Genomic DNA, 15067 nt, shown 5'->3' on the forward strand with positions numbered 1-15067 from the left:
ATCGAAAACGATAAATTAATGAATAAAATTGAAAATTAAAGCATACTTAATGTGCTATTAAAAAAATCAAATAATAAATTCAAAAAATGAATATATCGCACTCGTTCAACAATACTGTATTAACTCAAAATTTTGAAATGTTCAGTAGAGGCCAAAAACTGTTTGTGATTACATATTAAGAGAATTTGAAAATCCGAACACATCCTATTAAGCAAATTCCATTTGAAAATATATTTACATTGTTTTTTTTTTAAATTTTTGCAATTATTACAAAATAGATCTATTTTTTAAGTTAATACCATTTTTCTGAAACTTTTTTTTATAAATTTTCTTAATATTTTATTCAACACAAATCATTGGTTCTGACTCAGTCACATTAAGAAAATTTATACAAATTCTTTAGTATGAAAAAGTGCAATATTTTTGAAGGACGGAGTTTTAAAGTGCCATATTTTTGAATCTAATTGAGATATTGACTTGAAATTTTGTTTGTAAGACCAAAAAATTACTTATCTTAACAAAAAAATATGGATCAAATTGTTCCTAATATTTGCAATCCTATTAAAATTTTGATATAAATTGCAGTTTTAGAAACTCAATGAATATGTAATAAAATCATTATTTATTAATAAAACTCAATGAAATTTTCAGCGTTTTTTCAGTTTATCATTCTAAATAACAAGGTGTAAAAAAACTTATCAAAAGGTCAAGGGAATTCCTAAAAATTGGAGCGAAAATCCCAAAAATGGTATTTTTTACAATTTTGTCTATTGGGTCCACATTTCCTTCGGGGCTGGGAAAATACTTTAGGAACAAATAGGGAACACATCAGGGTTTCCAAAACTGCTTTCCGTTTTCTGATCCCAGCTTTGGGATTTTAGAACATGTGGCCCAAAGTTGAAATTTTGATAAAAAAATAGGTCAATTTCCTAAGGACGTAGGGCCGACATGTTCGAAAAATAGGACATGTTTTTTATACCAAAATGTTCTCCGCAAAGAAACTTTATAGAAAAACATAAAATTGTTATATGTTCTTAAAGAAAGTTGTTTTTTAATAAAAAAAGAGTTATGTCACCTTTTTTTCCAAAAAACAGCAAAAATATACTATTTTTTGAATTTTTAAATTGTTATTTTTGGATTCGTAATTGACATTACTCTGAAATCTTTTGTATGTTGTTGGTAATTTAGTTGTCTAACTAAAAAAATTCGAGTCCATTCGGTTTTTTAAAAAAGCGGACAAAATTTTAAAATTTTAATTTTGAAATGCCCATAACTAGGAAATTATAAATTATAAGAGCACACGCAAGCATGTTTTTGCAAGATCTAGCCGAAAATATATAAAATTCTTTGAAATCGGATGGGAAACAAAAAATGGCACGTGTTTACAAATTTTACATGTCGAAGGTACCCTACTTTGAGCCCCCATAGTGCCGCCCCTGGATTAGTTGTAGGGCCTATTTTAATAACTTAAACTCGAATACTCCTTGGCTACTCCCAATTCAAATTTTATCCCGAGCTGGTCCAGCCGTTTAGAAATGCCAGATTTATTTCCAAAAAATTTCGATTCTGCCCCACTGTGCTTTGGAATGGAAAGCGATAAATTAATGAATAAAATTGAAAATTAAAGCATACTTAATATGCTATTAAAAAAATTCAAATAATAAATTTATTATATCGCCCATTTGCTGCAACAACGTCATAACTCAAAATCCGGGTGTTTTGAACTGAGTAATACAAAATATGCGCAAAAAATATATGCAAAATAGTCTTTCATATAGTTTTATCAGTTTTCAAAAAAGTCAATTATTTTTTGTATGAGTGTTTTTTTGTTGTAAATGTCAAATTTAAAATTCATATTTTCTCGTATATTTGACAAGTAAACATTTGGGTTATATACAGATTAGAAAGATATTAGAATCTACTATTTAAATCAGGTTGCATTTATGAAATTGCATAATCTGTTGAAAATTTATTTAAGAAATAGTAAAATGTCATAAAACATTCAGAGCCGTTTTTCTCGAAACGACTTTTTTTGAATTATGACGTTGTTGCAGCAAATGAACGATATGTATTTATATTAGTATCAATTTAATTTAAATTCTAATTTTTGTTTTTCACAACATTTTATAAATGCAAATTTTTTTTTTCAAAAAAGTCATAGAAGGGAGTATTATAAATTTTTGTAACGAATGGAAAAAATTAAAAAAAATGTTTAACTTGTTTTTCGGAAAAATATAATTTTCGCTGTAACTTTGAAAACAAAATAAATTTAAAGAATAAGTTAATATGTAATATGTTTCCCTATTAGTATAAATTTGTATCCAGTTTTTCTTTCACTAAATTCAGTAAATGTAAAATTTAATCTGAAAAAATAAAAAAAATTAAAAGTTTTGGGGGAATCTTTCTTTGGTTTCGTTTTACTTTCTTAATAAAAAAATATATTAAAATATTTGTATTATTCTGCATTCTCAAATTCACCACAAATATTCCAATTATCATAAGCTTCATTATAATCATTATCTTCATCATCATTATTATAATCTTCATCATTATCATCATCACTATCTTCATCGTTGTTATCATTTACTGGTCTTGTTAAATAGATGACAACCAGAGTTTTTACTCAAAAATGAAAATCAAAAAAAATGTCCGGGCATTGTGTGGACTTGTTATTTTCTTAAATATAAGCTGATATCCTATACTATTCTAAAATCTATAAAACTAATTTCAACTATTACTAACTTAATACTTGTGGCTCATTAAATGCGGAAATTATCCTAATTTTGGACCATTTTTAAAAAAATTATTAAAAATATATACACATAATTTTTATAAAAAAACAAAATTTCACTATATACTTTAATACCTGATGTTGAAGGTTCCATTATAAAAGATTTACTTTTAATAGATTTAACACTAACAATAATCGGTTGAATTGTAAAAATTTCCAATTTTTTCACTTTTTTTTAAAACAGCAATAATTTGCTAACTTTGACCGCTCACTGAAAAGAAAGTAAAACAACTTAGTTGATTTATTGTTACAGCTAGTGATGTAACATTTTTATCTACTTTTACCCTATACCAAAATTTATTATAAAAACTTTATTTCTAATTTTCAATTAATCGCCACTTTTATACCATTTGAACCCTGCCACGCGTTGGGTTAAAAATTGGAAATTGAATATACGCTCTTAATTTTTTTACACATATAGAAAACGAAGTTCCAAATAAAACAAACCCTAAATGTTTAAAATCTGTCACCAAATTTTGATAAAAAATAATTTTTTGTTTGCCAAAAAAATTATATTTCTAAAACGATTGCGAAAAAAATTAAAAACATGTTAAGTCTTCCTTAAAGGTAATTTAATTGCGGAATTTCGGTTTTTTCAGTTCATTCAATAAACTAAACCGTTTTTGAGTTACGCGAATATATGTTGTGCAATCTCCTTCATTTCCGAAATAACGATATATCTCGTAAATACGAGCTAACCTAAAAAACGGTTAGCACCACTGAATTCAGCGTACCCGAATTAGTTTCACCCGCTTGACAGATTTTTCAACTAGCACAGTGTTATTATTTGATCATACAATTAGTTTTAACCACAGATTATTACAGATATGAATCAGCTGTTTTACAAATATGGTAACCAAAAAACAAACAATAAATAAATGTCAAAATGGTGGTGGTTTGAAAAGAGGGACAAATATATAATATTTGTTTGTCTCTATTTCAAAATACGTTACTATGAATTTATGTTTTTTAAAAAAAAATTTCAAATGTTTGTCAATAAATAAAATATAAATTTGTGTAAAAACAAAATTATGTTAAAAAGAAAACCAATTTAAAACGCAAATTTCACAGGGAAAAAGTGTTACTGAATGGCGAAAAAGTATTCAAAAGAAACGTTTCACATTTTGTTAAAATGTTGTGTTATAAGTTTGTGATTTGTGCGATGTTTGTAATTGGAATTTTGTGCAATTTTCTGGCTATCTGTAGTCGACGTGTAACTGCGACTGAGGATTGCCTCATACGTCTGCTTTTATAGGGTAATCTCCAATCTATATCTTTTAAAATGTTTTTTTAATAGCCCGCATATGGGCTGTGGACTTAATGAAACAAAAATCTATAAATCGCTTTCAGAGTCCACAGACCAAATGTGTGCTTGAAAATTGTTAGGATGAACAGCCCACATATGGAATGTGGACTGTTTTGAAAATTTTAGAACAAACTAACATTTTCCATGTATTGTTTCAACTGCACAAAGTTTTTGAGTTCACAAATGTTATCATATTTTTTATTTACATACAAAAATAAATAAAGTATTTCTTCCTCAATGTTTATTTTTGTTTTAAGTTTCTTACAGTCATATAGCTGGTCTCTCACACTCGTTGCTTATATTGAAAATTATATTTTTGTTCTCGCTCTGTAAACCACGACCATAATAAAATGGTTTCAAACGTCAATATAACCATACGGTGCGAAATTACTTATTTGACACCTATCATTAGTTGCATATCTGTATAATCTGTGGTTTTAACTGTAAAACCCACAGATTATTACAGATATGAAACAAATGACTGTAGTCAAAAAAGTTTTCAATGGTTGTGATTTGCAGAGCGAGAGAAAAAATATAATTTTCAATAGGCAACTAGTGTAAAATAAAATTGTCCCTCTTTTCAAAACACAACCATTTTGAGGTTTTCTTTTGGTATTTTTCTATAGAAATCAGCTGATTCATATCTGTATAATTTGTGGTAAAACCTGTAAATCTGGCAAGTACTGAAACAAAGCTGTCCTTTAATTTTTTTTATCGAACTCTTGTCAATTAAAAATAAATGTCAATAATGAAATAATTTCGGTTTTTAAAAATAAACCAAAAGGCATAAAATAAAATAAAGAATACATTTTTACCCCATGTCAAAAGGTTTTATCAAGCAGTGAATGCATGAACTAAAATATTATTTTTAAAAAATTCACCTGAAGAAACCGCATTATATATTTTATACGTTAATATTTAACTAATTGACGACTTCTTCGTTCTTGAACCTATTATAACTAATTAAGAAATAAATATAGTAAAGAGAAGAAACTAATAAAAATGACCAAAGGATACCAACATAAAGCTAAAAAATCAACAAGTTTCAAGCAACAGCATTCAGAAAGAAACATAGCTGATAATCTCCAAAAGCAAATAGAAGCACAAGAACTGAGTTTGGATTCACCATCGTCGTCAACAACGACTGCATCAAGCGAATTATCAATCTACCCTGACGAAGAGGAGGAAATTGCAATTAATATTTTGGACACTTTGTATGACACCACAGGTGAATCTTCAGATGAGGAAGGGACAGGAGAAGAGCAAGAGCATTTGCAAACCAAATCATTGGTAGAAGAGGTTAATTTCTTTACACATCTTGGAGAAATACCAGATATTGTTAATATATCGGAAGATATTAGTGTGTGTACTATAATTCCAGAAAAGGAAGCAGCATCAAAGGATGCCACTAAAGACACGGGATATTTTGTAGATCCCCTAACGGGCTCAGAATTGCAAGCCCGTTTAGGATCCTCTTCTCTAATAGGCTATAATGAGGATGAATCGAAAGAAACGCTTGTGGCAAGTGATGAACATTCAGTTTCCGAATCACAGCAATCGGAACTTAGTGATATTTTATTACCCGAAGACATACTATTCGAGGAAACAGGCACTACTACTTACGATAAGCAGGACAATGAAGCTACAGATCTTTTTGAAACATTTCTGGAGTTAGATTTGTCAAAAGTCGATGATGCGGTAGATGATATTGATTGGGAGGCCTTAGCTAAGCAACAAGAAGCTGAGCGTTTACACCAGCATACCTTAGAATTCATAAATGATATAATCCATAGAGTGGTGGAAATAGCCGAATTTATTAGTCCTGAACAATTACAAAGACAAAAACTGGACAAACGTAAACTCTTCTTGGAAATTTCTCATGTTTATCACCAGTACGAAGTAGAGCTCAAAGTCTCTGAGTTACTGAATCGTAAGGTGGTGGAGTTTTTTAAACGTAAGAAATTGTATCGTCCTATTATGCAAGACAATGTTAAGACTTTGCCACTGGAAAAATTAAAGTATAAGAAAGCCATGCAACATTTAGATGAGCTGCTGGCTAAAGAGAATGCTATGAACGATTCATGTTCAGGTCTTGCAAAAAGATTACATAACGAATTGGAGGTGACAGAGCAGAAAGTTCATAATGATGTATTGATGTTCGAAGATTTAGTTAAGAAGAATTTATTTAGAGAATCTTGTCCACAATCTAATGCCGTAAGTTTTAACGTTTTGTTTCACGACTTGGTTGAGAAGTTAAAATTTGGGCTTAATCTGCTTTTACACACAGCAACTTTACTTGAAGCAAGTATCTTCGATTCCCTTTTAAACTTGCTCGTCTGTTTACATCAGTGGTGCCCGAAATCACAATTCCCTAGCACGCGTAATATTGCAAGAAAATTCTGCTGACGTTACTTTGATACACATACACTATAAGCTTACTTGTGCGTTTTCTTATAATGATCATGTGTTTGTTGCTTTGTTTTCATCTCAGAGAACAAAATCAAATCAAATTCTCCGCTGTTATTATAATGATCATGTGTTTGTTGCTTTGATTTCATCTAACAGAACAAAATCAAACCAAATTCTCCGCTGTTTTACCAACACAACCAAAGCTTTGATGGTATGTGTTCGGGCACCACTGGTTTACATACAGCAAGTCTGTGTTCAATTTTGTATACCAAAACATAATAGACGCCATTGTGAAAATGAGAAAACAAAAGAGAATTGTAGAGACTAGCCAGTACAAGCAAGTGTGTACCCCTCTTCTTTCTTCTTGCCTATCTCACCTATAAACTCAGACTTGCGGCAAGAAAGCAGACTTGCTCTGTGTAAAAGCAGACCATAAGTCATAATATGACATTAAAAAATTTGCCATTGACTCCGGTGTCGAAAGGATTGCCATATCCAGGTAAAATCCTTTCTTAAATATTGTTAATGGGAAGCTTCAGCGATTTTTAAATGCTGTGTTCTAAATAAAATTATCATTTCAGGCTTGATTGTATTATTAAACTATAGATTTATATTGCAGCTTATTGAACAATTATTGAGAAGAATGGCAAAATATCGCAAAGAAGTAAGTGAAGTACGCTATCGAATGATATCAAAACAACATACGCATGCGATTCTTATTGGGGTACGATTAATATATTAATATCTATATACATATATATAACATAATTCCATTACAGAAACTCGCCACACTTGAAGATTTAGGCAATGGTCTAACTTTGAAAAACTATGATCACATACAAACAGAAAATCAAAACTTGGATAAGAAAATTGAAGGTAGTACTACACTAATACTCTCAGTAATAAATACATTTTGCTTCTCGTTTTCTTAGAACGCAATGTTGATCTGAAAAAACTATACCTACGCTCACGTAATTGCCTACATCTCTTGGCTCATTTCAAGGAGAAACGAACCATGATCAATGATATCATTGCAACACAACGTTCTGCTTTAAGTGATCTCTATGAAGAACGTAGTTCTCTGCGTAAATATATTTATCAATTGAAATTGAAACGTAGTCGCATTCGACAGCAGATCAACGAATTGAGCATACAGGGAGGTCTTTTGGATAAACCCGCTTTAATGTACGACTATGATCAGACAGTGGAGCGTTTAGATAAACATCGAGAAATCGTAAACCGTTTACGGGTTACTTTACAGACTATACAGCAAAGAATTATTAAGCTGGAAAAGCGTTTAACTAGGGATAATCATAATTTTTCTATGATTTAGAATATTTTAGTATTCATATTGCATTGTGTCAATGTCGTTACTAATAAAATACAAAATATTTTACATATACATACAGTGAGTGTCACTCAAAATCGTACAACATATTTTTTTTTAAATATTATGAAATTATAATCACTAATAGGTGATTATATAAAAAATTAAAAGTCATTTTATTAATTGGAACAAAAAGTATGTATTTCAACAAAAAAGTTAACAAAACCTCAATTCGTTAAAAAAATATTGATGAAAATTAAAGAACATCACAAAATTCATATTTCACTTAAATTCGTACAATTATATTAAATTATAATTAAAACTTTAAAAATTAAAAAAAATGTTAATATTAAATAATCCTAATACTTTGTAGGGTATCATTTGCTATTTTTTAGTGCCTTTAGGATTTTAAATGAAGCGTTGATATTCTGGGCACTGACAGTCTTACCCAATTTTTTTATTTGTGGATAAGGGCAATTAAAATTATACCCAATTTTCTGATAGGTAATAGCACACACAATATAAAAATAGCATTTTAAAATATTTCCAAAACGTCAACTTTCTAAAACTAATGAATAAAATTTGACTACGATAGTGTACGATTTTAAGTGACATTCACTGTATGTGTTTATTTTACACATATCAGTAATTTGTATCCAAAGTTCATACAACTGGATTTTGTGAATATCAGTCCATATTTGACCATATCACCCTTATAGGGTCCACTTCCGAAAATCCTTTAAATACTCATAAATCTCTTATAAATACCTCCATCTGGCTAAAATTGGGCACAATTAATCCCCGTATATATCAAAACCTCTGTACCGAATTTGGTACAGTAATTAGTCATAGCTCGCATTCAATTTGTATTTGTATTAAGTGCCTTTCTAATACAATAAGATACAATCGCCCTTATCGTGGTTGTCGTAAACGTCTTACGCCTACGAAAGTTTCGATCGTACTAGATTAAAGAAACAGTTTGTATTTTATCTTTAATCTAGTACGAAACTGTCGTAGGCGTAAGACGTTTACGCCAAGGGTGAATATCTTATAAATTACAGTATTATAATCCGATAAGTTATTAATAACGCTGTCCAACCGAGTTTTTTCATTCGACTAATGATCGTTCGATTAATCGAATAATTATTCGAACAATTTAAAAATGGCCATTTTCGAATAACGAATAATTCGAACAATTTTATGTAGAATAATCGAATAAAACGAATAAATGTTCATATATATTTAAATTTATTAAATTGCGTAAAATTTTTCATAATTTCAAATTTAAATAAGTAAAAATGACTCACAAAAATTGTATTGTTTCTGTAATTTGACAAATAACTAAAGACAAAGGGACTTTCGATCACTGTAGATGAGTGTTCCGATAGCTCCTTCTATAAATATATAAATATTACTGCAAGAAGTTACAATTCTAAAAACAAATCTTAAAAAATTTTTAACTTTGGACTTGAACCAATGAAATTAAATGGTACTTATTTTGTAATTGCTCAAGACCACTTTATTAAGCAAAGATTCGGAAAGATTAAGACAGACATCAAAACTTTATTCTTTACTCTTTTAAAAATAATTAAATTATTCGAATAATTCGATTAATTTTAAATGTGTGATCGAATTATTCGAACAAGTTAAAATCTCTTATTCGAATTATTCGTTTTATTCGAACAAGAGAAATATCGAATAATTCGAATACCCTACTAGCGACCCTACAATTCTGAAAGGGCATGTTGAGTAGATCATTTTTGTAGAATAAACTTATAGTCCAGCTGGTCTGAATTTTTTTTTACAGTGGGTCAAAGTTTTCATTTTTTGATCGAAGGGACCATTATACTAACTGAAAAAAATGTTGTAAGTTAATATCTGAGAGAATTATTATGGTCAGAGTTATATTATGGAATTTTATGGGGATAATTTTTGTGGAAGATCATAACCATCTATCTCCTCTCTTTAGGGATCAATTTGACCCCTTTTTCGAGAAAATCAAAAAAAGTAATTTCAAAAAGTGAGGGTCACCAAAGATACCAAAGTTGTAAATAAAGATCTTTACGCTTAATTAGCAAAATTAAACACCACCTTGGGTCTCATATTTAAATAAAAATCGCCAAAAATCCAAGTATGATCCGAATGAACTTTTGAAATTTAAAATATAAATTGTCCTTAAGCAGATCTACCAAAAACGTGAATATATATGTATGTATGTAAGTTATCTCTTTTAGTTAAGTAGATATTTAGGTATATTTAATTATTTTTATACCCTCCACCACCATAAGTGATGAATGAGGGTATATATAAGTTTGTCATTCCGTGTGTAACATTGAGAAATATTCATCTGAGACCCAACAAAGTATACATATATATTATTGATCCTTATGAAATTCTAAGTCGATTAAGCTATGTCCGTCTATATGTCTGTCTGTGTAAAACACGCTCACGTCCAAAATAGACAAACAAAATTGGTAAACTTGCAAGAAAAATGTTTATTGTTCTCCTAAACAGTTTACTATTGAAAATCATCAAAATCGGTTCAGTGGAACCAGAGTTATGAACCAAAATGTGATACAACCTAAAAAAACATGATAATTTAAAAATTGTTTTTGTTATATGTGCAAATATAGAGTAACTTCGGGTAATGTGGACTACCGTTTTGTTTTTTCTAAACTTTGGCCACAATATATATGGATATTAAAAAAGTTGTGAAGCAATAAATTAGCTAATGTATTCTCTAATGGTTTTTACAGTTGAAAATTTTTTCCGTTAAAGGATAAAAAATTTATGTGAAAATATTTTAAGGAACCCAAAAATCAGCATTAAAAAAATTGGAGGGTAATATGGACCACTATATGAGGGTAATGTGGACTAGTATTTAATACATAAAATTCATGAACCAGCTAATCATGAATGATTAAAAAATTTAATTTCAATATATTTTTATTAATACAAACTAAAAAGTCGCGTTCTTGGCTTAGATAGATTGCTTACAAAGTACATAGTTATTGTCGGGTAATATGGACCAGTAGTACATAATCAAGTAATTTAAGTGGTCCACATTACACGAACTTGGGTTACAGTGGTAAAAAGTTATTTTTACCTAATAATCTAAATGTGCTTATATTCTTACCAAATATATGCAAAACTACGTGTCCACTTTAACTATATAAAACAACCAAACATTAAATTCTACCAAGTAACTGTACCAAATTTTGTTTCTTACTTGAGCCGAAAAAAATGTTGAGCAGGCGCATTAATTTCAATACAAGAATAAAAAGTCAACATATCAATAACTCATGAAAGCAAATGTGCAATTGTCGTTTCAAACAAATTGTAAAATGTACGACAAATCAGTTTTATCATACCTTCAATAGTTTCTGAAAAAAGACACTGGTCCACATTAGACGCATAGTCCACAATACCCGAAGTTACTCTATTGCAGATAATACCATAAAATTTTACACACATTTTTATATTAAAAGGACTAACTCTGGTAAAAATTATAGGAATCATGATTTCTCCTCGCCCCCATACAAATTTTTTCCCGAAATATAGTTCTATGGTCTATAAATGCCTACCAAATTGCAGTATCCACACAAAATTCAGCAAAAATTACACACAAAATTCAGAAAAAATCACAACACCAAATTTTATGTGGATCGGCCCATATTTGACCATAGCCCCCATATAAAGTTCAATTCTGAAAATCACTTAAATAAGCATAAATGTCTTATTAATATCGCTATTAAGTTTAAATTCGTCATTAATAGTCCCCATACCTAATTCTATGAAGATCGGCCAATAATTGCTTATAGTCCCCATGTAAGGACCACATTTATGATTATTATTTTTATTTTTCATTCCACCTTTTGAATTTGATTGATTGCAACTCATTTTTGATTTCATTCATTTGAATTGCAATTCATTGTTCTAATTCATTTGAATTAATTCAAAATCAATTCAATTCAAACGAATTGGAAATGAATTGCATTTGACTTTAACAAATTCATTTGATTTGGAAACGAATTGCAATTCATTTTACAGATTCATTTGAATTGAGAACGAATTGCAACTCATTTTCACAAATTCATTTGAATTGGAAATGAATTGAAATTTATTTCCGCATAATTGATTTGATTTGAGTTGATTCAAATTTCATTCGATTCTTTTTATTGTGAAAAGAATTAATTCAAAATTTAGCTAATTCGTAACGAATTAAAATCAAAATAAAATATTAGTCTCACTTCCGCAAATCATGTTAATGCGCATAAGTTTTTTATATTTGTTTGTATATCGACAGTTTAAATTCAACATATATTTGTTTTGTGTGTACAAAAACCATTATTGGTCGTAGCTTCCTCCAACTTATGAAATTCACAGCCGATTATAGTATATAACTTCTTTGTGGATCATTTGTCCATAACATCTTGTTAAAAAGTGTGTAGGTGTTTTTTCAATCATTTCTTTTCACTTTAAGAATTATCTACATTTCAATATGGTTTAGTATTCATAAGTTCAATTCAAAACGTGCCAACTAAGAACTACTTTATTATTTAATAATTATTGTAAAATAATTTTACTTTTCTTTCATTAAAGAAATTATAAATATGACATAACAGACTATATCTGCAAATATTGACAGATAAATGTGGGTTTGTGTGTTTGACATTTCTATGTCGTAATAAAATACAAAATATTAATGACAACAATGTTGACAGCATTACAAGATTACAACAATACAATAAAATGTTTTATTTCTTGTGTGGTCTGCTGTAGAATATTGATGGATTTTTTCTGACTTATGTTCATTAGACATGCCCTTAAAAAATAGATTTGCTTTGGATAACTAGAACACGTGCCGGAAATCGATTGAATGTTGTAAAATTGGATAAATAATGGTACATTTTTCGATATCTTAAAAAAATTTCATATTTATATACTGGTTTTTAAACATTTGCAATAAACCTAAGAAAATTATCTTTCTAACAAGGTATAAAACATGAACATCGATACATCATATATTCAAGAAAAACAACATTTTTGTATTATTTGCTCACTGTTTTGCATGCAAAAGTTATGTAATCAACTATGTCAACAATAGAAATGCGAGTAAAATTTGAGTAAACTAGCACTTTTTGCTCAATATTTGATCAGATAAAACTCGTATAACTTTGTTATTTTTCATTCGAAATTATTGTTTTATACCTTGTTAGAAAGATAATTTTCTTAGGTTTATTGCAAATGTTTAAAAAAAATATTTAAATAGGAAATTTTTTTAAGATATCGGAAAAAGTACCATGGTAACATGGTAACTTAATTGTGGTTCTGGTAAAGTTTTCATAAATGAATAACAAATTGAGGAGGAATAGAACTCTCTAACACTACCCAGCAGTTCGACAAGGACTCAATACACCCGTAAAATACACTAATTTTCACTATTGTTTAAACACATGGTTGACTTTCACTTGTATGTATTGGGTCATTCATCAAGAATATACTCGTTGTAATGCAAAGTGGATACAGTTGTTACTTAAACATTCCCAGGTATTGCATGGCGGAGGCAGTAGTCACTTTACTGGTGCTAAGAAATCTGGAGATGGGGACATTTGATACTTGTTGTTTAGTATTGTACATCAGAAAGCCTATCATAGCCTATATTAACCTATCATAATAAATCGAATGCAGTGTAAATTCTCTATTTGCAATCGACAAAATGTAGCTACTGTCTTCAAAGAGTCAATTGACTTCCTTCTAGGACAAGCTTATAAATTCTGTAATATAAAAGAACAGTTAGGTTGTGTCAACCTTTCATCATATAAATATTTTATATAGTCATGTATTCTCATACCTTTAAATGTTTTTATTATGGTTTTCTAAAAAAAAAACTAAATTTTTACTTCAAAAATTAAATTCATATTTCATATGTTTTAGAACCCACACAGAAAGAAAAAAGCACTTCTAAATTTAAGTTTATTTTACTCAAATTTAGCCAGAATTGTACTTAAAAATTTAAGTACGATTCATACTCCTTTGTACTTAGAATAAGTATAAACGGGATTGATTACAAAAATCAAGCGGAAATTTTCTTAAAACAAGAACGAAATTCTTATTTCATATGTTTTAGAACCCACATATGCAGAAGTGGGTATTTTTATACCCAATCCACAATATCGTACTTGTAGCTTGGGAAAGTGGGTCTAATCACTTGATTATTTTATTTACTGATAGCGGACATCTAAGACTACTAGACACAAGGAGGGCATGGGGGACCTCCACTCCCCCCGTTTTTTAGAGTCGTTTATTTTCGAATTTTGTGATTTTGTAAAATTGCTCAACTTTGGCCCACTAGTTCCCCACCAAGGAATGACCTAATATTACCGAAAAAATTATTTTAAGTAGTTCGATTCTTACTTTATCTATTCCAAAAATATATTTTTGATATCGCTCTCCTAGAATTTTCTAGAATTTTTCTAAAATTGCTCTATTTTTGGGTATTTTTCAACCCATTCGGCGTTAATGGGTTAAGACGTTCGGTCCGCTATGTTTTTTATGTTTTAGAGTGGGCAAGTTTCATTCTAGTCTATTTTTAGTTAACTACTTACAATTTACAAATTTTCCATAATTACCTTTCGTGGTCTTATTGTTGTATGAAACGAGAAATTGGTACTTTTTGAATCCCCCTATTCTGCCAAAAATAGGGATACTTAATGGTACTTTTATCTTCTAAAGATAATTTTTGAATTTTCTACTTGAATGAGTCTTGAAACATTAAATTAGTCACATTAATTGAGAATTCCAAAAGGATTTCGGTAACGGTATTTTAATGATAACGGTAATTTCCGTCCGACTCAAATTATTAATATAATATACAAACATTACAAATAAATTAATAAAGTTGGTATTATATTACATTTTAAGTTATGTAGATTTCAAAAAATTAAATACGGAAAACATAGATTGATATTATCGTAATTTAAAATTATTTATAGAACAGAGGTAACGGTAATTATAGTTATTTCGGTAACAGTAGCTTAGTTTTAACGGTAGTAATGGAAGGTTATTTTAGGGGTAACTGTAGCTAACCTTGATTGCAGCAAAATAAATACAAAACACCAACTCAAGTGCATTCGATGACACCTTAAGTGTTGTGAGTAGGGATTTAAATGATTATCTGATTATTATACATTATTATATTGTCATTAGTTTATCTTCGATGTGTCCAACATTT

General features: G+C 29.2%; 1 protein-coding gene across 1 annotated transcript; it reads left to right on the forward strand.

Annotated features, from left to right (window-relative positions):
• The first annotated feature begins 5099 nt into the window (after positions 1-5099).
• Positions 5100-7839, forward strand: LOC135961332 (uncharacterized). Its single transcript, XM_065512828.1, has 4 exons — positions 5100-6311; positions 7126-7230; positions 7286-7382; positions 7439-7839. The coding sequence occupies exons 1-4, from the start codon at positions 5100-5102 to the stop codon at positions 7837-7839; spliced, it is 1815 nt and encodes a 604-aa protein (XP_065368900.1).
• The last annotated feature ends 7228 nt before the right edge of the window (positions 7840-15067 follow it).

Source organism: Calliphora vicina, chromosome 5 (assembly GCF_958450345.1).
Source record: "Calliphora vicina chromosome 5, idCalVici1.1, whole genome shotgun sequence".
In the NCBI taxonomy this organism is placed as follows: domain Eukaryota; kingdom Metazoa; phylum Arthropoda; class Insecta; order Diptera; family Calliphoridae; genus Calliphora; species Calliphora vicina.